Raw genomic sequence first — 21459 nt, forward strand, 5'->3', positions numbered from 1 at the left:
GTGCCAATAAAATTATCGAACGGTGCCACGAATTACCACACGTTCCTCGGATAGATATTATGAATTAGGAAGCGGCGGCGGCGGCAAAAAGTTGCTGCTGATCAGCTCTGCGTGCAGCAGCAGCTTCCCGAACGTGATCGGGGGTGAGCTATTAGGGGTGAGAGCTGCCGGCAGAAGGGACGACGGGCCAGACTGCGAAATTAGTTGTGAAAGAAAGCGGCGTACAGGGATGAGGGTGCGCTGGCTATTTTGTGGGTCAAATTTGGTCCAATTCAGAGCTGATTGTGTGTCTTCACCCCGACGTTAGGAGGGCGGACAAGGGGGTGCAGATCAAAATAACTCGAGACACTCCCCAGGAATTTATTGGTATCCATTTGGAAGATATGGAAGGAATTGGAACTTGCAGCTACACTATTTTTATAACTTTTAACCACATATCCGTTTATTTCTCACGATTAGCTTTTCAAGAATGGAATAATTAGCTTAAACATGCAGACCAGGATTACTGTGTGTTTTCTGACTTCATGAAAATTAAAAATAAACCCAATGAAAATAATTATTAATCAACTTTTATAAAAATAATATAGTATGTACCTCAGTTTATAAATTTCTAGTATGATTTAGATAGAAAATAAAAATTATGCAAACAAATGAATCCTAAAAAATCAGGGTTTTTTGTGGTTTCTAGAAACATTTCAACTAATTTTTTGCTATTCTTAATTTTTGGACTAGTGATTTCTTTTCCTCGTAAGTGCGTGTGTTTAAAATTTATTTTGGATCAATCTAAAAAGTCCATTTTATTTACTATATTTTTATTTTTAATAAATAGTTTTCCCTTTCCATTTCTTTTGTTTTAGGTGTCTAAGAAACAAAATTCCCTGATGGATGTTATTCGAGAGTGGAGAGCGAGTGGCGGCTAACTTAATTTTCGCACTTGAAAGTGGCCTGGACGGAACGCTAAGGGAAAGACAAGGGTGTGAATGAAGGAAAGGCAAGTGCGTTGCGTGCACATAACGCGCGAACCTTAGTTCAAACACGGACGGACCTGCCCAAGTCCCGGAGGAGTTCTCCACACACTGTACTTACAATTTGACTAGCTCTGCTTAAAAGAAGTTGGGGTGAAAAGGGGGAAGGAGAGAAAAAAAACGAGCAGGCGAAAAGAAGTAAAAAGTGACGCGTATTACACTCAAGTGGTAATAAAATAAATGGAAACGCGCTGAGAGAGAATTCGCGCTTGGGGGAGACAGTCAAATGATTTGAACTCGATTTTTTAAGCATGTAAATTTGGCTAATTGCACTTTTATAGACGCACTAAAAAAAGGAAGTGTTGCGCTCGCTTCAACCCTCTAGCCTCTACTAAGTTTGTCTGAAAGCCTTTTTTTATTTGGATGGCTGTAAAATAATTGTTACAGTGATAAATCATTTATTGATAAAATAAAATAAAAAATTTATTTTTCCCTATCCTAAACCAGATACCAATTAATAAATATTTCGGTTAACATCGTTGCAAAAGCTATTTTCAGCTGAAGCTGTCTGGCCTATAAATCTCTGGAGTAAAACCCTGCGTTCACTCTCGTTTTGTAACGATACTGCTGCAGCTTTTCACGCTTGTCAACGCGATTGCAGATCGGTGCCGCTGAACGAAATCTGCGTTTTTTGCCCCAGTGAGAGAATTTCCACGTCTGTATAAAACGGCCGACTACACGCTTGACTGCTCCGAACGAAAACAAAGGCGAGGCGCTCTCGCAAAAACCAGAGAATTTTCGTCGCGAGGAGCAGCAGATCTTGAGAAATTGAAGCAATAATTGCGGCAACCAGTCGAGGAAAAAGCAAACGCTGCCTGTACACATACATGCAAACAATATTCCCATTGCTCAGCGTATTGGAACCAGTAGTGCGACGGCCGTTTATTGATTTTGTTTGGAAATCCAATTATTATTACAGGTTTCGCAAATCACAGCACTTATAATAATTAAAATTTTGCTCAGCCCAACATTCGACGAGATTGTTATTTTTACTTTTAATGCTTTTAAACAAACTGAAACATTTGAGCTATTTAATTTATATAGAACTGCAGGCACTTTTTAAATCACAAGAAAATTTTCGCAATTTAAAAAAAAAATTGTTTTTATAATTGCAGAAGATCTCCAACCTTATAACTTTAATTAATTATAAAAATAACTGAACACAAAGGAACAGTAAACAGTTGCTTCTGTGCAGAAAATATGCACTCCAGAAAAATAAATTCTATTTACATAGCAGAAATTAAAACACAAAACGCATACGCAATTAAGACGAGACACAAATCTATCCAAGCAAGTAATGAAGAGAGTGAGTTTGAACAAGGCAGATAATGAAAAATAAAAAAGGAGGTGCACGTGCCCATTGTGTAGTTCTCTGTTGGAGGCGGAGGGCCCCTGCTGAGGCGGTACGAACCAGGAGTGAGAGTAGCCCGCCACCGCGGAGGCGGCGGCGATCGCGCTCGGCGACAGGCTGCCCCCGACGGCACCCGCCCCCGGGGGCACCCCGCCAGGGTGTTGCGGGTGCAGGTGCGGCTGGCGCTGGAACGACGCCGCGTAGTCCATCGCCATCGCCTGGTACGGCAGCATTTTGCCTGCCGGCCACAATTAGTAGTTCCACCTTTTAGTTAAATCCCATCAACGCGACGCCCGAGTGTGAAACTGCAATTTCTGTTTGTTAACAGGAATACTAATGGTTTCATCATTGACAAAAAGTCTGGAGATAAAAAATTAAACACTCATATGATTTAAATCATCACTTTAGATTGAACTAAATTTATTTTTGAACAAAAAATTTCTTTTCCAATGAAAAATTTAACAATTATATCATTAAAAATACTCAATTTTGAATCTAGGAAGAGGAAAACAATCCGAAAGTAAGCAACAGGCCGAGAAATCAATTAAACAAAGTGATTTTAACTCTTGAGCACCAATATGGCTCCGGCTCCAGAAAAAAATCCAGTCAGAAATTGCAGCCTAAAACTCGTAGACGAGAAAAAACGCGTGCTGGCAGAATTGAAATCCGCACTGGGGGCAAAAATCACTGCACACTCACCACCGCCGAAACTACGACCGACCACACAAAGAAAAGTCGCACTTGAGAGTGTCGCGGCGCGGTGCGTGCCCGTTTCGCGGCCGGCGAGAGCGCGAGGCGGAGTCTGAGCTGGGCATCGACCGGTGTCGGCGTTCTCCGCGCATCCCGATGGGCGGGTTGCCGCCGCCGAACCACCGCCCCCGCTGCCTCCCAATTGGAGCACACGCTCGCCAAATTAAACCGACGTTCCCCAAAACGCAAATTTCCGACACACGTACACCACGATTGTTTTATGAATCGCGCTGTGTGATGCGAAATTCGTATTCGATTTGTACTGCTGTTTATTTTCCTTGCGAATTGGATTTTAGCACTATTTCGTGGAACTATGCTGAATTTTAAATTATCAAACGAAATATTATTATTCGTATTCTTTCTTGTTTTTATTGGGACCCAAGTTTTCACGAGTTGCCAATCTCTGCGAGGAAATAAATCATTTTATAATATCCCAAGCCTATTTATTCAAAATGTGATAGGATGGAATTGAAATTCATCAGTGGACCAATTTTTATTATTTATCCTACTAGTAAATTTGAATGCATTTAGTAACGGCAAAATATGCGCCTTTTTTACGTACAAAACATGACAGATCATTTGTTATTTATTTGTGATATATCGATTACTTTCCATTTTTAATTTAACTTTCATTACAATAAATTTTGAGTTTTTCTAACTAAGCGTAAGTACATTGTGTAAATAAAGTCAAAAAAATTTAATTTTTGGTTAAAAATTGTTTGTTGAAGATTATAATCAAGATAAAATTTAAAATATACTTAATTGAGTGAACCCAGATTCAAGCAAAAAAACCCTTTGAGCGTGGCGGCTGAAGCCTCCAGATTTTCCTAATCGCGGGACACATCGAAAATGATTCTATTTGTGACGCTGGTGTCATCACCACATCCGGTGAAACAATGAGAGATACGCATCACGTGGCCATAAATCGCTAATCAATATGCAGCTCTGGTCTTGGGACACTGACAGGAATGCGTCTTCGTGCCAATGAGCCAAGTGTACAGTTGCCACCATAACGCCGCGCCACCGTCCTGGTCACGAACGCAAAATTCATTCTTTCGTCCGACAGGGGCCAAAACCAAGACAGCCATCCTTCGCAGGGGGAGCTGCAGGTTGTTTATGTTTCCTGGAATGCATGAGGAACACGGCGAAACGGCGCCAGGAATGAATTAATTGTCAGCGCTTTTTGACGCACGGCGTCGAAAAATTAATGGATTTTTGTCCACCGGAAGGCGCGAACGTGACGCTTTATTAGCGACGTTTAATTATTTAAACGACGTGATGGAACGAAATCGACGTTTTCCGAATTTAAATTTCGTACAAAAGGCCACGGCTGGTCAGTTGGCGAGAAATGGACACACAACAAAGGATTTCAAGTCGGAGAAATAGCGAAGGAGGGCAATTCAATCAGGGTATTTACGGTCGGCTGGGGACGAATAAATATAAATCCTTATCTATGGCCGCGTTATTCGCCTTTTATATTTTTGCGCCGGTCCGGTCGGTCATTCTCGGACTCGCAGCAGCGCGGCTGATTGATTTTTCTGCGCGCGTACAGCGAGCGAGCGAGTGCCGCCGAGCAGACGAAATAAGCTCGAGCTGCGGAGGAGCGAAAGATGCAGACAGACGAGAGGAACAAACACGCCAAATTCCCCCACCCACATTACGTATGCTAATACGACTAACAAAGCAGCCAGTGCTTACAGATTTGTAATCATTATTGTAACCCTCTGCCTGGCAGACGGAAAATCAGGTTTCCCTGAACATGTTGACGTGAACACGTATGACTCACATGCCAATTGCAGCCAATTCTAGGGGAATACCAAATTCCAAATTCCTAGCTCGCAATTCGAGTCGATTTGATTGAATAGGATTTCGTCTGTCACCTCCTCGAACATTTTTTTATCTAAAAATTCCCAATTTTTACAGCTCTTCATTGTTATATATTTTATTTGAGCAAAAAGGCTTCACATGAATGCTTTTTTCAGGTTCGTTGAAGTCTTGCTCAATCGCAAACAATGTACGGAAATGAGATCAGACACAAAAGCTGTGTAGATGTACTCAACGTTGACTCTGAGTATGGGTTTTATACATTTTAATAAAAGATGTTTCACGTAACAATTCAATGTTAATTTTAATGTGACACATTGACCATGATTTGAATCGTTTGCATTCTGCATGCGTTTCAAAGCATTTTTTCCTTGCAAGGAGCTCTTCACGAAGAAACCTTGTCGTGAGTTTGGTAGTTAGGCTTTTTGCTCGTTATTCGTGCAGACGGCGGTGCATAACTTCCAGGGGCTTTTCAACTTGCAGTTGGTAGGAAAATTTGAGCGACGTACGTGTTTTCAATACAGATAATTGATACATTTGACCGTGGTGCATGGACTTCGAAGCTAGCAGATACATATTTATTGTGTTTTCTCATCTCGTGTGATAATAATTTTTGTCAATTATTACGTTTTTTATTTAACTAAGGACAAATAAAGATAATGTAATAATAACGTGATTGTGGCAAGCAGTAGGATTTGATTTTGATTCTTCAGAATTGAAAGTCAGTGTTGAGAGAATTAGCTTATCAATAGAAATATTTTGACAGGAGTTTTCACTTGTGACTTGTATCTTGGCATTACTCTAAAAAAGTTTTTTACTCTCCCTCTCGATTGCGATTAGTCATTTAGCTGGAAGGCATCAGCAAAAGCAGCAGCTTTTGCGCAAATAAATGACGACTGATTGCCGATAATAACAATATTTAGGGCCGGAAGTGGCACGTGGCTGTCACTCACTGCCGCATTGATCGCGGAGAAAGAGAGTGATTTCAATCGCCCTCTCCATTATTTCGGCCGGCAATGCTTGATTTGCCTCCCCTGAGGTCATTACGCGAGAGGGCCACTCGCGCTCCATTGCCTTTCCATGAATATCAATCCGAGTGTGGCTAAATAATGTCCATCTCGGCGAGAGTGAAAAATAGCTGCACGCCACTGACCCTTAAACTCTGCCGCCTTGTGCGCGCTCACGGCACGGCAGGCATGCAAAGTTGCAATCAATAACGCGCACGCCGCTCCCCTTCGGAAACGAGCCGCGCACATAATCTCTTCTTAAATAGCTTTGCATACACTCGCTCACTTTTATTAGCGCAGCCAGCACCTGTTGACTTCCGCACCACACGACATTATTTGCTTTATATAATTCCCATGATTTCAGAGGTTCAACACTGAAGATTTGGCTCAAAATTCAATTATATCAGTGCTGATCAGGCTTAAAAGTAGAGCGCTCTTCAAAAAGCGTATTATCTGCGCAGTTAGAGGGAAATGACGCATTGCGAAATAAAATATTAAAAGCCAGACAATTTTTTTATCAATTAAAGCTTGATTTTCGTACATAAAAAATCAATCTAAACAGAGGCTTCAAAGTTGTAAGACAAAATACGGAAAGATAAATCTCCAAAATCTTCATGCATTTTAAACGCATGCAACAATTATAAAAATATAAAAGTGAAAATTATAATATAATTCTTGGATGTTTTTTACTATGTATTTTAAATTGTTTATGTGGAAGGACAGCTTTATTTACATAACACATTAATTCAAACCATGGTTTTTCATTATTGTGAATACGTCGCTGATTTTTTTCCAGTGCTATTATGACTTCTGTGTGCTTTGATTATTGCGCACGGGATCTATTTTTATGTAAATTTCGTTTCTTTAGTTCTAGCAAGAAAATAAAACAGGTTCCTACCGCAACATCTTAAAAAGGAAAAATTCAGTTCCATTTCTGTCGAGCAGAGTTGCTGAGTTGGCTAATACCGTCAAATTATCCCTGTGGCGGCGCGTCAATAGCGCGCAAATATGATTATGAAATATGACATGCTCTAATTCGCCCTCCTCTCCCCGGACGTCCTGCCGCCCTCGCGCCAATTGAGCAATATTATGGCGCGACACGGGATAAATTCCCTGTAGAAATTATCTTGCACGGCGACACATAAGCGCGTTAATAGTTCTCAGGGGATTACACGGGCGGCTCCGTTTCTTGCAGGAGCAAAATTAAGGCAGGACGCTGCTCGCCGTCTTCTTATTAACTCATATTTCATAATTGTCTTGGGGACAAACGCGTGTCTTTCTGACACACCATAGCGTGTTTTAGACCTTGATGAAGAGACGTACAGGAACAGCAAGAAAACAGTAAAAGAGGATATACATTGCGAAAATCATCCTTAATTGTCACTTACAGTGGAGGTTTAAATTTTGTTTATCTTTATTTGAAATATTATCTAAATAAGATTAGGAAAAAGCTAAGATTTTTTTAGATTTTTCAACAATGCAAAAAGTTCTTAATTGTAAAAATCAGTTAATTCGCTCTGGAAGAGGTGATTGTCAGCACCAATTGCTCTCGGACCATTGACACCCAAATTTTAGTGATGCATAAATTGCTAAACAATCGCTGCAAAAATAAAAATTCAACCCTTTGTTAGAGGCTACAAAAGCAATCGCCACTGCAATAGTGAATTGTTTGATTTCAAATGGTAAAGACCGTTGAAGTAAGAATTTTAAACAACTGAGCTGTCCATTGTTGAAACTGTGAATTTCATCTAACGTGCTATGACCACATCCGTTAATCCAAGAGAAATTCGAACTGCGAAAATGACTGAAGAAGTGCAATAAAATCTCTACATAATGATATTAGCTATCCTTGCTTTGATTGATGTAACAATTTCTTCCTATTCTATATCCTTTACTTAAATTTAAAAACTTTTGAACTCAACCTTCGTTCAATGAAATCAGAGGGAAATGTAAAGCAGACAAGAAGAATTTATGAATTTTAGATATGAAAAATTTATTATTAGAGCAAATCGAAGAGACCTCAGCGGCGGTAGGAGCGGGAGCGGGACCTGGAGCGGCGACGACGACGCCGGCGGCGGCGGTCGACCTCAGTGGAAGAGCTGCTGGCGGGGGCTGAGTTCATCCTCCTCCTTCTGCGACGCCTCATCCTGCGCATCAGGTTCAAAAAGGGCTCGGCGGCCTCGATGATTTCACCGACCAGCTTGTCGGATGAGCTTTCCACGGGATCGGATGTCTTGTTGGCCATGCTGATAGTGAGTTCTCTCAGCCCGAGTTCGTCAACCAGAATGACGTTCCGCGCCGAACACACCTTCTTTTATAACCCAACAATAGGCACCCACTCGACAACAATCCACGTCTAGTAATTTTCGTGATTGTCATGTCAAGAGAGTCGATTGAGATCAATTTTGGCATTGTTGGATCGAATTTTAGAAAACGAAATTTGAGAATTTAATGAAAGTTGAAGAATTTATGTTTGGAAACCCTCTGCAGGTTCATAAAATCAAGCAGGAAATTATTCCATTAAAAACAAACTAAGGAAGGGAGATATTTCACGAATCTCGCCCGCAGAATTTATCACAGCAGCTGCAGCAGCAAGGAAAGTAGAAAATTGCCCCTTTGCTTTCTGCCAGCGATAAAATTCTGTTCCTCGCGTCGCGATGAATTACGGCGGCGGCAGTGAATTAAAAAAGACGCGTCGTTTTTCACAAGTATCTGCAAACTAGGTGTTTAAAAATTAAATTACTCGTCGCTTATCTGCTCGGCAGTTAAAATGTCTGCCCGACGGGGGTGTTTTTATTTAAGCGGCACGCCCTTATCAGCAGCCCGCTATCTCCCTTTAATGGACCCGATTCCGCCGCAGGAATGTAGCTTCTCAGAACTCTCTGCGCAACTTTATGGCCCTTTGAATTGTGCATACGCACAGCCATACAAACATTACGCCGCGCCGAGCACGAGAGGCATTCATACACCGCCTATATTACAATTATCTCTAATTGCTCGCTGTAATTTATTAATTAGAGAGGCACGTGTGCGTCTCGGTCCGACGATTAGAGCGGCTGCGTCGGTATGGCATTTCCTCGCACTTAACGTTTTGGCAAAATTTCAGCCTTCATTCCTATTGCAGATTGCTGGGCTAGGAACACGAGATGTTTCTGGAAGAATTATTAAAGATTCGAAGGAACATTCTCGTTATGGAAATGAGTTCTAAAAAATTTAATTAAAATTCAGTTTTAATTCATCATCTCCAAACCTAAAAGGATGTCATAACTTCCTGGTTTAAACTAAATGCAAGCCTTTTTAATTTTATGAAACAAAGAATTTAAAATTACGAGCATTTGAATTATCCAAAACAGCAACCTACTGTTGTTCAACAATTGAGAATCTTGCTGGTGTTTCTCTGTCTGTGACCGAAAGGGGAGACTTCGTCACATGTAACGGCGCTTTCACCCTTTTGTTTTATCAAATTTCGTAACTACCCACCCGAGAGGCGCATAATGCGCCTTATCAGATTGGCTCAGCAGAGCAGAGCGCATATTTTCTTCCAAGCCGCTTTAATTAATTGTTGCAGCGGCCGAAATTTGCCCTCTGATATGTCGGAGAGATAATGCTCCTCCGGCACTGCCGTTTTATTATTTTTTAACCCCCGCAGAAACATTCATTTCCAGCAAATAGTAAAACAAACGAGCACAGGACCACTGCAGAGTATTAACTTTGCCGGATAAGCTTCTCTCTACTTAACTATTTGACCTATATGAAATTTGGTTTCCTAATTATTTCAACTTTTGTTTATCGTTTTGGGCCAGCAGAGCCGTGCCTGCCCTGCCAACATTCAATCAAAAATATCGAGAGGTTCACTCAATAATTTTTATTGCTCTAAATTTCATGTTGATCTACGAAACATAAAACATACCTTATTGACAACGTCTGGCTGCTACAAAATAATGTACTTTTCTACAGTAATGGAAATTGAGAGAATTTTATTTTAATTCTAATATAATTATCGTTAAAAATAAATTTTGATTTGAAAATTACAATTCTCTTTGGAAGCAGAATTGTAATATTCGATAAATTACCGTTTCCAAGGCAAAGTTTAAATCGCAGTGTGACCGGCAACGCAGAGTCGGAAGGGAAAAGTGCCGTTCCTGTACCATCTCATTAGGGATGCATCGCGAGCTTCGGCCGAGATGAGCAAGAGACTTTCGTCTCGTCTCGAGCCGCTCATCCGAAGAAAGAGACGCGCGCGTGCCTTTGTCGAGAGGCGAGGATCCGTTTTATTGGAGGCTGGGGATTTTTACCTGCTTTTTAACTCTGCTCAGCCCTCGCAGAAAGGAAGGAAAGAGTGAAGAAGAGACAATGAGCGCAATTCGAGCGGCGCCCGCTTTAAAATGCGGCGCGCACGGGGGAGGAGGATGCGACGTGCAGGGGGAGCGATGCCTTTAAACACATGTCGTGTGGTTGTGTCACAATTTTTATTGAGTTTTAAAATTTCTTTTATTCCCCCAGTCGCAATTCGCGGGCGCGCCGAGAGCAGGAAATAAACTCCTTACTTGACATATTTTAAATTTGAATAATGTTATTACTGCTTGCTGGTGTGCGCGCGGGGAACTTTTTCGGGGCTTTGTAAGTGTAAGACTCTAGCTCCTCTTCTTTGCAGCTTCATTTTATTGCCGAGTGGGATTTGTAACCTTATTACTCTCAGTGCGCGTATTTACATCAGGCACTTCTCTCTAACAAAAATGAGTTACGCTCTGTTTCACCTCTCAAACATTAACTGCTGCTCGTAAATTTGCAAGTTTTCTCATTTGCACTCTGGACACGCATCCCCTCGTTTGCAAAATTTTGGTTTGATAAAGCAGAAAGCAAGGGAAATTTGCTAAAATTGTAAGAAGCGAGGATGAAATTTACGTTTTTTCACAATTGATTTCAACAATAACAAGCAAAAGGTAATCATTTATGTGTCTATATTTATAATTTGATTTTTTCTGTGCAAATTAAGTTGAATAACCAATTAAGTACAAGAGGTACATAGGTTTACAAATGAAATTGGTCCTTAGAATATATACAACCACTAAAAAATATTTTCTTCATCCCTTCCTCATAGTTTGAACTAAATCGCAGTTTGCAAACTTCTTGGCAAAACAGCCGAGAACACATTCAAACAATCTTGCAGACTGTGCGGCAATCAAATATGCAAATTTGCAGCATTAAAGTCTCCATTTGAGCACCGCCGCGTTAGTCGCACAATGCGCCAAGAATATAGATTTTCCGCGCGAGACAAGGCACGATTGCTTAGCCCTCTGCAAAGCGTCCTAGATCTCTGCAGCCACTAGGCAGGCAAGCAGGGCGAGAAACGCGACGTCGTTGTTTGCTTGCGGTGGCGGTGGTGCTCGAGACCGGGACCGCCGGCGGCCAAGTTCGCTAGATCTGCACTGGACCAGCGGGGCGCCAGAGTCAGAGAGGCGCGAGCGGCTCACTGCTCCTGCCACTCGGGAGATGGCTCTCGGACGGAGCACTGCCCAAAAACCCTTCCTTCACTTTCTCAGTGACCGACAATAGTTCAATACGTTTTCTTTTGTAACAAAAATTTATATAGAAGCACAATAAAGTAAATCTGTCCATATCACAAATTAGTATTTCTAATATATATTTTAATTTTTATGTGCTGACTCGTTCGGTAATTTATATGTTAAAATATTTATTTTAATTTATTTGGCTAAATATTCTAGCTTCGCACGCGTATCTAGTTAAAATCTCGGTGAATTCTACGGGTTTTTTAAGCTAAAAATTTAAAATGGCAAAAATAAAAAATCAAAGTGGCCTCTGAATGTTAAAATGTTTCCAAACAAAATTAAATTTACTAAATAATTTATTTTCCACTTGAATGTACTATATGCTATTAATTTCCATCTATTTGTCATATTACAGTGCATTTCCTATGATTTATCGGCATTCCAACAAGCCAATATGAAGGAAATTCCAGAGCATTATTTCCCTCTCAGACGCGACAACAAAAGGAGAAAAGGCGGCGGCGAAATGCGGTGTCTCTCTCCTTCATTTTCAGATTATTAAAGGAACACAGCATAATAATGCACTCGAGTGCGATGCGTGCCACGCGGTCGTCGCATATTAGAGTACCAATGTACACCGCGCCCTTTTCATTCCATCCAAGAGCAGAAGAGCAGCGCCGACACCTAGCTTTTTGCGCGTTCCCTGCGAAATGCACAACCAGGAAAGAATTGACTGAATGAATGAATCAGGGGAAATGCAAAAATAAAACAAATCGATATTAGATTCGACCGGAGGAATAACCTTAGACGAGATGCGAATTTGATTGTAGACCAAAAAAATGTGTTTTAATTTTAAAATATACGAAATTTAGAAGATCAAAATTAATTCACGTGTTTTTTTATCGTAAAAGGTTTGTAGAAATTATCATACACTCAGTTTGTTCCTTAAATAGTTATTCAGCATTTATGAAGCAAATTCAGATGATGGAAAAAACTAAACTTTTTGTTGGGGGCGAAAAACGTGTGTTCCTTGCGTCATAAGTGCTCTGGCTGCTGTTGTACTCTCCTTTTTGGGGATGATGCATGGCTTTTTGCCTGTTATTTATTCCCTCTGTACCGCTTGTCCCCCAATTTATTTCTTTTATCTCGAAGGCGGAGAGTAAAATCGTGTAATTTTGCTTGCCAATATGTTAGGTGTCTTTTAACCTATAAATCATGGAGCCGAGATGCCTGGCTGCCGAGGCTGTTTTGCTCGCTTGAACGCAACCCCTGTCGGTAAATCACATTGAGGGATGATGGGGCGTCTTAAGGAGACTCACTCATTTATATGGAAATTGGCCGAGGGAGGCAGCGAAATATTGTCGTCTGCAAAGGGGTCGCGCGGCAGTAATATGACAAATATCGCCGCCTCCTCGCCGCTATTATTATTCCTAATGCATTGCGGCGCAGCATCAAACAAGTTGGTTCGCTGCGGGGTTGCGTGCCGTGCGTGTGAGCTCATTTGACAACGCTTCGATGATTATCACGCCTTCATACACTACCAAACTAACTAAACAACAAGCATATTTATAGTTAGTTTGACTAAAGATTTTTACAGTAAGTATTTATCTGCTGATTAAATGTAAATTATTCATTTTTTAAGAAATTTTGGCCGAAGAAAAGTAAAAAGAGACAGCACATATTCTTTGAAACAAACCGTCAAACTGAAAATTTGTCGGTTTTTTACCACAAATTTGAAGTGTAGTTTTGTGGCTTTGTTTGAGGAAATTAATATAACTGTTTAGGTTAGAGCTATAGATTCAGCTACAAACATACTCTATAAATGGTTCGAATTAGATGACTGAAATGACGGAACGCAATTTTTATTTCGTCACATATGAGAAAATGCACTGTTGAACTAGAACAAATTTTATAAAATGTGATTTCCTGAAAAATCAATGCTGGACGCGACTCTTTAACTAAAAAAAAAATTGTGCCCTATGTTTTTATAGTTGTTTCTCGCTTAAATAAATTTTCACATTAATTTTTGTTACATTTCCAGAGCATGAATTTCAAAATTCAAAATATTTTTCTTCACTTCTCTGCAGCAAACATATTGATTTTTAGCAATAAAAATAAAAAAGCAGAAAAGCTCTTCTTTTTTGAGTGAATAAAACACCCTTGGAGAGTAATTATACCTCTGAGCATGAAAACAATTTCAAATATTGTCCTTTGATTTTCATTCCAGCAGCATATCGATTGCATGCAATTACAGGAGTCCATAAGTGGCGAGTGCAAAAAGCGCGCGTATTTAAAATGCGTCGGCGAAAACGTTCTCTGATCTTGCATGTGTGTGTGCCAGTGTACAAAAATGTTCTTATGCCTAAAAAGCAGTAATGTTGCTACACACTCATTCGCTCTCTCGATTCGCCGGCACGACAATTTTTTTAATACTTTTCGGTAAAGAAAATGATTAAATTTTTTTATACCTTTGTTGTGCGCGCACCTTCTATAAGGTTATAATCCCGCCCAAAACACTAAAATTATAGGCTTTGAGGCCTCGGCTCGGGTACAAGCCCGGCAACACTGAGTCGGAAAGCTCTGCCACACGGTCGCCGATGCTCAAGTGTATCGGAAACTCCCGCCGCTCCCACGGTTTAATCAATTAATAATTAAGTAATTCAATTTAATCGCCAGTGTGGCTTGTTGTAATTAAAAGTGAAATAATCGCCACGAAAATTTAGCAAGTTCACGCCCGATCAAGATGAACTGCCTATGTGTAAGATATTTTTTATTGCTTTAAATGTGATAGACCACATTTTAAAATATTTTTAAGAAAGACAGGAAAATAAATGGAAATGCTTGGAGTGTTAGCAGCTAAATTTTCTACCTTGATCCTGAGAAAATTGCTGGGTACCAAGAGGTGTTTTAAGCCGCTAGAGGCTTGTGCTTTTGTGGCGATTCACGTTCGCTCTGCGTGGTGCTGTATACAATAGTAGAAACAATGCAATGATAATGTAGCCGTGTTATTATCTTGCTTGTGACCAAGCATGTGATTTGAAAGAGATTTTCCTATCATTTCTTGTGTACCATTATGGCTTATAATTTTTCCTCATCTTCATATCATCATCTCTCGGCTCTGCTCGTCGGCACTGTATCTCGTGGTCCCTTTTATTATTATATATCAAATTTTAATGACGCTCATCTCTCGCTCACGGACCTCGCCCCTTTTCATTTTCTACTCGAAACCTAACAGTTCATTGTGCCATATGTGAAAACTCAAAAGTTACCGAGAATTTCAGCTCGTGGTCTAAAAATTTGGCACAGTTTGCCTGGCGGCTTGCACTTGCTACAATATTTATGAAGTTGCATGCAATATGGGGAGAAAACGCGGCCGTAAAAAGCTAATTTATTGAACTGACCGCATCCACAGAGAACGCACACAGACGCGGAAGCCGCATCAAAATTTGATGAAGCCAGGCTAAAATATTCATCACGACCATTATGGTTCATGTTTGCGCATGAGGCGTGGAAAAGGAGGAGAGAGGCTGGCAGCGGGAACAAGAAAACGAAATTTAATCAACCCTCCCGCTTTACGATTCCGATTGATTGCCCGGCCGGTGGCGAGTTTTACGACTTTTGCGCTGATCATCCCTTCCCGAGAACCTCTATTTGCAGTCCAATGAATATTGGATGTACATACCATTGGCCAACAGCATTTTTGCCGTGGCTTTGAGAAAGTTTCCAACGCTGTCAAAAAGTGAATGAAAACTACATTGGCCATAAAATTCACACTAAAATAAAATGCGTGGTAAAAATTACGAGCTCGAATTAATCCTGCGTAAAATATGCCATCCTATGAATGTTAGACAGGCCAAATATTAATGGCGAATTAGTCGTTTTAATGAAGGTTGCTATCGCATAAAATGCACTACATTGAGGCAGATGAGTTTGTGAGCAGCCCGCTGCTGGCGCACATTACATTACAAAATTACCCCTCGAAGTGCCGGGCTGCTCGTTGTTGTGGGGGAGTTTTATAGGTTAGTAGAGGCGTGAGAGATGCTGTGTGATCATCGCAGGGGGAGCTGCAAATAAGACGTGTGCCCGGCCGCCTCCCCGGCCGCTCAGGGGTGCCAAAATTAATGCCATTTAAGACTCAAAAAGCTGCTCGCTCGCCGCCGATCAGCCGACCGGGCGGTTTTATTAAAGTAGCAGTTGCTTCGAGGCTTCCAGGGGATGGTTTCTGCTGACCGCAGATGCGGTTTATCAGGCTCCATCGAATGCATTTTTCTTGCTTGTGTTTTTAGCACTACTAAAGCTCTATGAATTTATGAGATTATAAAACTGTTTGATTCTTTTACTACCTCCTAAATGGGACTGTCTAACTTGTAATGCATGAATAAACTGAATTGATTTTAAAGCCGTTGCTCGTAATTTGTAACAAATGCACGTCACTTTGCACATTTTCAGTCTAGTAAACACTACTTAACATTTATTTTGAAATCGAATTTTTATTATATTGACAGGGATTAAATAGTTTTCCTGTACTTGTGACTCCATACGTAAAATATGTTGTTGGGACGCGAGTTTCTCGCTCTCAGTAAGTGGCTAAAATAAAAACTCTTACTCAAAATATATTTAAAAAGTTTTTCTAAAATTGTTACGATTTTTTATGCTGCTTAAAAATGTGTATTAATTTCTGAACATTTACAGCCCCCAAGATTTAAAGAGGTTTCTTTGAAACAATTTTTTACATTAACATTATTGCACATTTCGTGCAAAGAATATATCAAGTTTAAATAGCAAAAGATTGAGAGGTTCGGAAAAAAGCTTTCCCTGCTCGCAGCCATTCTATTATCTCGTGCAGCGCCTGATGCGCATAGTTCCTTCCCTATCGAACTAATCTCATTTTCCGGAGACATTTCAACCCCAGCGGATTTTGCATAAAGAATCTTGTCATCATTTTCTGATTCCCGCGTGCGCTGCCAGCTTTGAGAGCCAAAATTCCCATCCTATTTCCTTCCATAATCGATGAGGTCGTGATTCTTTCGCGAGCGCGGGCGAGAGAGGTGCTACAACAAATAAGCCATTAGCCGCGCGGCGCTCTGCCTCATCTGCCACGCTGCTTTCTTCTCTCTCTCTCTCTCTCCTCGTGTATTACACATCCATCCCTCTCGCAACGAGATATATACCCGCCGCGTGTAATATATTCTCGCGGCCTCCCGGGAGCCCTATTTCTAGTTAAAATGCAAATTTCGCCGCTTCCAAAGACAACATTCTCCTTATTATTTTCTCCTATATGTCAAACTTTTTACCTTAAGGACGAAATAAATGAAGTGTATCGTATTATGCACAGGCCCGTTTCCGATTTTGCATAATCAGATAGATAATCTTCTTACGCGCGGGCCCGCCTCGTGCGAGGCGGGGGGTTAATCTGGAAAACAGGGCCCGCACTCGACGTGCAAAACAAGATGAATAAATTAGTCCCCGAATGAGAAGAGGCAAAAGCTGCTGAAGAAGCCATCAAGACGGTGCGGCGTCGCAGGCAGCAATAAAAATGAACATAAATCATAGGGCGAAATAAAAATGCTCATTTAAAGTGAGAATTCTCTCGGAGAAAGTCGGTGCGAACAGCGAACTTCACTTACCCGCTGACTCAGAGTGCACTATAAAGCCCTCTCGGATTATGTGAAGGGGTGCTTTCCTCCTCGGCCTTTGTACTTTTATTCCGCCGCACTGACTGAGTGCACCGAGCGCGCGATATTATTGTTTGCCAGACGTGCTATTGCGTTCTCTCGACGCAGTCAGCTTTTGGTCCACACGCGGGATAAACGTCTGCCGCAAGGATTTTTCCTCCTCAGCAGAAACAGACTGATAAACGAAACGCCACTAAGAAATCATGAGAAGACACCTCTGTTAAATTAATTAAATTTTACCGTTTAATGAGAATATTTATATTATTAAACTCTTATCACTGCGAATAAATACATTTAAATAAATTTTGGATATTAATGAAATATTCAGAGCTTGGACTGCTTTTAGCATAAACAAAGTATGAGTATAATTGAATAAAGAGGTGATTATTTTGTGTTGTGAAATGGATATATAGAAATAGAGTACATTAACTATATTTTTTTTCTAAATTCTGTAGATGACAGCATTATCTTATCCAATGAAGTTTTGATTTAAAACTGACTGAATCCTGAATAATGCGAGCAAAAGCGATAGTGTACGTGCTGCAAATTTTTGCTTTCCCTTCTGCAGTCTTTGTAGGACTATAGAGAATAAAATTTTAGCCATTAAAATTGAACGTTTAATAACACTATATGGCAATTTAATGCCCCTAAGGTTGCACAAGCTTTACTTGTTGGAGAGGGCTAGTTCAAGAAACTTATAATCTTTCAAAAATCCTGCTACCTTAATTTCTGCCCCCGTCGGCACATTTGGATTCTTTATTTTGACAAAACATGCCACTCCGACGATCAAAATAGCAACAAAATTCTATTTGGCCGTAAATTTTATCTCTATATCTTTCTTGACTGGTTTTGGATTGGATTTTACAATTCATCGGCATGAAGCTAATTTTTCAATTCGTTTAACTATATCTAACTCTTATAAAAACTATCCAATTTTGTTTTCTGAAAGAGTAAAAGGAGAGGCTTGATTCTTGATTTGAATGTTGCGCACGTAGTTGCTAAAAATGCAAATATTCTTAATCCTTTCAGGCCATTTGCTAATTTTTATTTCAGCTTGGCACCAAATTAGTTTTTTTCCTCCTGCTCCTTGTTTCATTCCGCCTTCTCTCTTTCTCTCTCTCTCGAGGGGAAAACAGTAATAAAAATAATAAAAATGCGCTCGGCGTGAGCTGGCAATATGTTGCCGACGGATTTTTCTTTCCTTCGCGCAATAGGGGCTGCAACCCCCGAGTCGTCCGCTGTTCGCGACAATGCAGACAAGCTGCCATTAAAGCCTCATTACTGCGAGCGGCTATTAATTACGGCTTACAAGAAGGGATTAAACTTTATGTCACCTCAGCAAAGGTCAACACGGGAGCTCTCAGCGCAAACCATGGCTGCAAGAGGGGTGAATAACGCGCATAACTCTGTTCACTTGCGTCTTCTACAGGATTCAAGAACGAATCTGATTTGAATTTGTGACAAGTTATGCATTGGAAATGCGAAAATGACAATAATTAAAAAGGTATGCTGGTGAGAGAAAGGAAAGAATGTGATTTTATGTGATGACGGTAGCGACAGAAATTAATTTCCTTTGTTCTGAAGTGTCAGTGCTGGGGTAAAACTCTGATAGAAGCTTTTTGATCGTTTGAAAGTCAGAAATTCAGTCAATTTCGAGTTTCTAAACTCCCTCGCGAGCTCAGGCAGCGAGTGCCGAGCCGAACTTTCCATGTGGAAGGCCGCTTTGTATTCCGGTCGCTTACTTCTTGCTTTTAGTACGTGTTAAATGATGCGCGAAACTAAAGACAATTACCCGATGTTGTAAGAATGAATTGTGAAGTTTCTTTTTTTAATTAAAAGGGGGAGAGAAACATTTTTTCTCTCTTCCTTCGCTGCCCTCTCTTTTTCTCCTCCCGACTAATTTGCTCCCGTCGCCAACTCTTTAATTTACTAGACAAAAAATTTACATTCGCTCTCCTCTCGTCGCAATAATGCACTTAAGGAGAACGTTCGAACCTCCTCTCTGCTCTCACTCCGCGCCGGGCCGGATTATTTCGAAGCGATAAAATTTTATTCGGGCCACGCGATAGTGAAATTGAATTTGTTTTTCCGATCCAATTAATATTTAAAAGAGGCTGGCCTGCGCGCGTCACGTATATCGAAGATGATATGGTCCGGTAGGAAAAGTCGGGAAAAGTCATAAAACGCGCTGACCCTTGGCTTCTTGCCGGCCGTAAAAGCCGGCCAGAGTGCGAGGGCGAGCACGGGCCTCTTTTTATTTTATTGAGGCCGCTCCTATTGAAATATAAATGATGAGACTTTCCACCACTCATGATGAAAATTTCCTCCCTCTGGAGAATGTGCCCTTACAATGTAAGACCAACTCTCTTGAAGTCTTGTTACAGTATTTTGTAATTTGGATTGTGAATTCTCACAGCTCCCTCGATATTTTACATTATTCGAAAATAATAACCTGCTCTTCGTTGTTTTAAATCATTGATACCATTTTCCGACATTTTTAAATGGAAATCTCTTCAAGGAGAATCAAATTTCACGTTCCAACAGTAATAAAAAAGCTAGTGAGTGAGAGGTCGTCGATCTCTAGTGCATTTAATGAGTAAAAATCGAAAAGAAATGCAAATTCAAAGCCATTTATTCCGTCACCCCTAATTCTGGGGCGCTCTCTCACTGGTCTCTCTTCGTCTTTTCATCCCCGACTGCTCCTTTTCAGTTTCCTGTCTGCGTGCGATGCAATATATCTGTTGAGACGTGACGGCCTAACTCTCGCCTTTATCCGCGCGCCGTGCTCGGCCAAAATCAAGTGGAGCTAACTTCGGGCGAATGCAGGAAATTAAACGATTTCTCTCTCGCAAGATAAATTTCGCTCACGTGACTTGTTCTCTCTTGGCAGTCGCAGAAACACGTGTTTCCTCTGCAGCAGCAGACCAAATGGAGCAGAGGTGCGAGCGACCGAGCAAGAGCTGGATTAGAAGCGATTTGTTACGAAATTGGCGAGCTGATTAAATCAAGAGCAAGAGGGTGCAAAAGTTCACCCAGGCCAACTTTCTTTTACACAATTTCTCCTCAACCATGAAATACAAGTTTTCTTATTCTTCTGAAATTAAATTTTTCAACCAGACAAGAGGATTTTAGTTTATACACACTGAAAATATACGTTCGAGAGCAGCTCATAGGAGAAAAAAGCTGGGGAATTTGTTAAACGCAATAAACGCTAGCAGACTGTGTTCTATAAATCATTCTCATGTGTGTGAAAGGGAGGCGGAAAAAAATTAATCACTCTCCTCGCGCTTTCTTTCTTTCTTTCTCTCGCCTCTTCTCGCACTGCCAATATCAAAGTGTTTATTTTGTTAAATCGATCTCTCTCCCGCGTGCTTGTTTGCTTGTGTTCCTACACAAAGCACAAACAGCGCGCGTAGGTGACAGTGTGCAGGCCATTTTTCACCGCGCCGGCTAATAATGCAGCCAAGACAAACACTCAAAAGTAGCTTGCCTGGGGGAAATGGCAATAATGTGTGCGCCAAGGAGGAAAAAGTACATTGTCTTGTTTGCCGCCGAGAGCACACAGCCGAGAAGAGACAGAGGAAAGAAAAAAAGGGGAATGTATCATTAGATTTTCAGTTCCCTTCAGTGAATTTGCAGACACTGCATTTTCTAAAATGTTTTGCTTTGTGTGCTTTTTATTTTTTTAATACAATGAAATTAATATAATACTTCATTTTGTGGTTATGGTATTTTCAAGAAAACCAGGGTAAAGTAAAAATCTTTTATACAATGCAAGATTGCTATATAAGTCAAATTTAAATAAAATTCTAATTTAATCAAGGAAGCTAACCTTTAAATTGTATGAGGCTAATTGGAGCAATGAAAATTTAATGGCTCTTCTTTCATTCCTTAATTTTTTCGTTATGATTTTAATTTTCTGTAGCGTAGCTCTTGAAATCGTGTCCTCACATTTTTCCGTAACAATGATGCTAGATTTGATATCTTTCGCGAATTGTTTTTACTCATTAATTTTCAGCATTGAGCGCCTGAGAGCAAAATATTTTGAAGGGATGGAACACGAACTAATTTCCTAAACATCGAGATCAACCCCTTGGAGGAGAACTCATCAAAATACTGTATATGTTTATGCGTTGCAGAGTGAAGAGATGAATTCAGTCGCGTGTGGGTTCTTGGAGCGGTGTTGTGTTTATGCGCGCAAGGGCGAAGGAAGCCGGGAAATTCACAGAGGACGTTATTTCATTTTGAAGATTCGAAGGCTTTCCCCTAGAGTAATAAACGGACAGCGAGATATTTGCATAAAGACGCAAAATGAACCGG

At 40.6% G+C, this 21459-nt stretch overlaps 1 protein-coding gene across 8 annotated transcripts in view; it reads right to left on the reverse strand.

Moving 5' to 3' along the window:
• trh (trachealess) overlaps window positions 1–21459 on the reverse strand; it is a 64303-nt gene that overhangs the window by 13703 nt on the left and 29141 nt on the right. Inside the window, exons 1-2 of one of the 8 annotated variants that reach the window (XM_065488084.1) lie at window positions 3076–3186; window positions 2383–2614 (exon numbers count right to left, since the gene is read on the reverse strand). The exons of 6 other annotated variants lie outside the window; for them this stretch is intronic. In XM_065488084.1, the coding sequence (XP_065344156.1) occupies window positions 2383–2609 (227 nt within the window). In that variant the 5' untranslated portion in view covers window positions 2610–2614; window positions 3076–3186. Of the gene's footprint in view, window positions 1–2382; window positions 2682–3075; window positions 3187–21459 lie in introns of those variants that run through there. One more of the 8 variants, XM_065488085.1, reaches the window with a different exon arrangement.

Source organism: Cloeon dipterum, chromosome 4 (genome assembly GCF_949628265.1).
Source record: "Cloeon dipterum chromosome 4, ieCloDipt1.1, whole genome shotgun sequence".
NCBI lineage: Eukaryota > Metazoa > Arthropoda > Insecta > Ephemeroptera > Baetidae > Cloeon > Cloeon dipterum.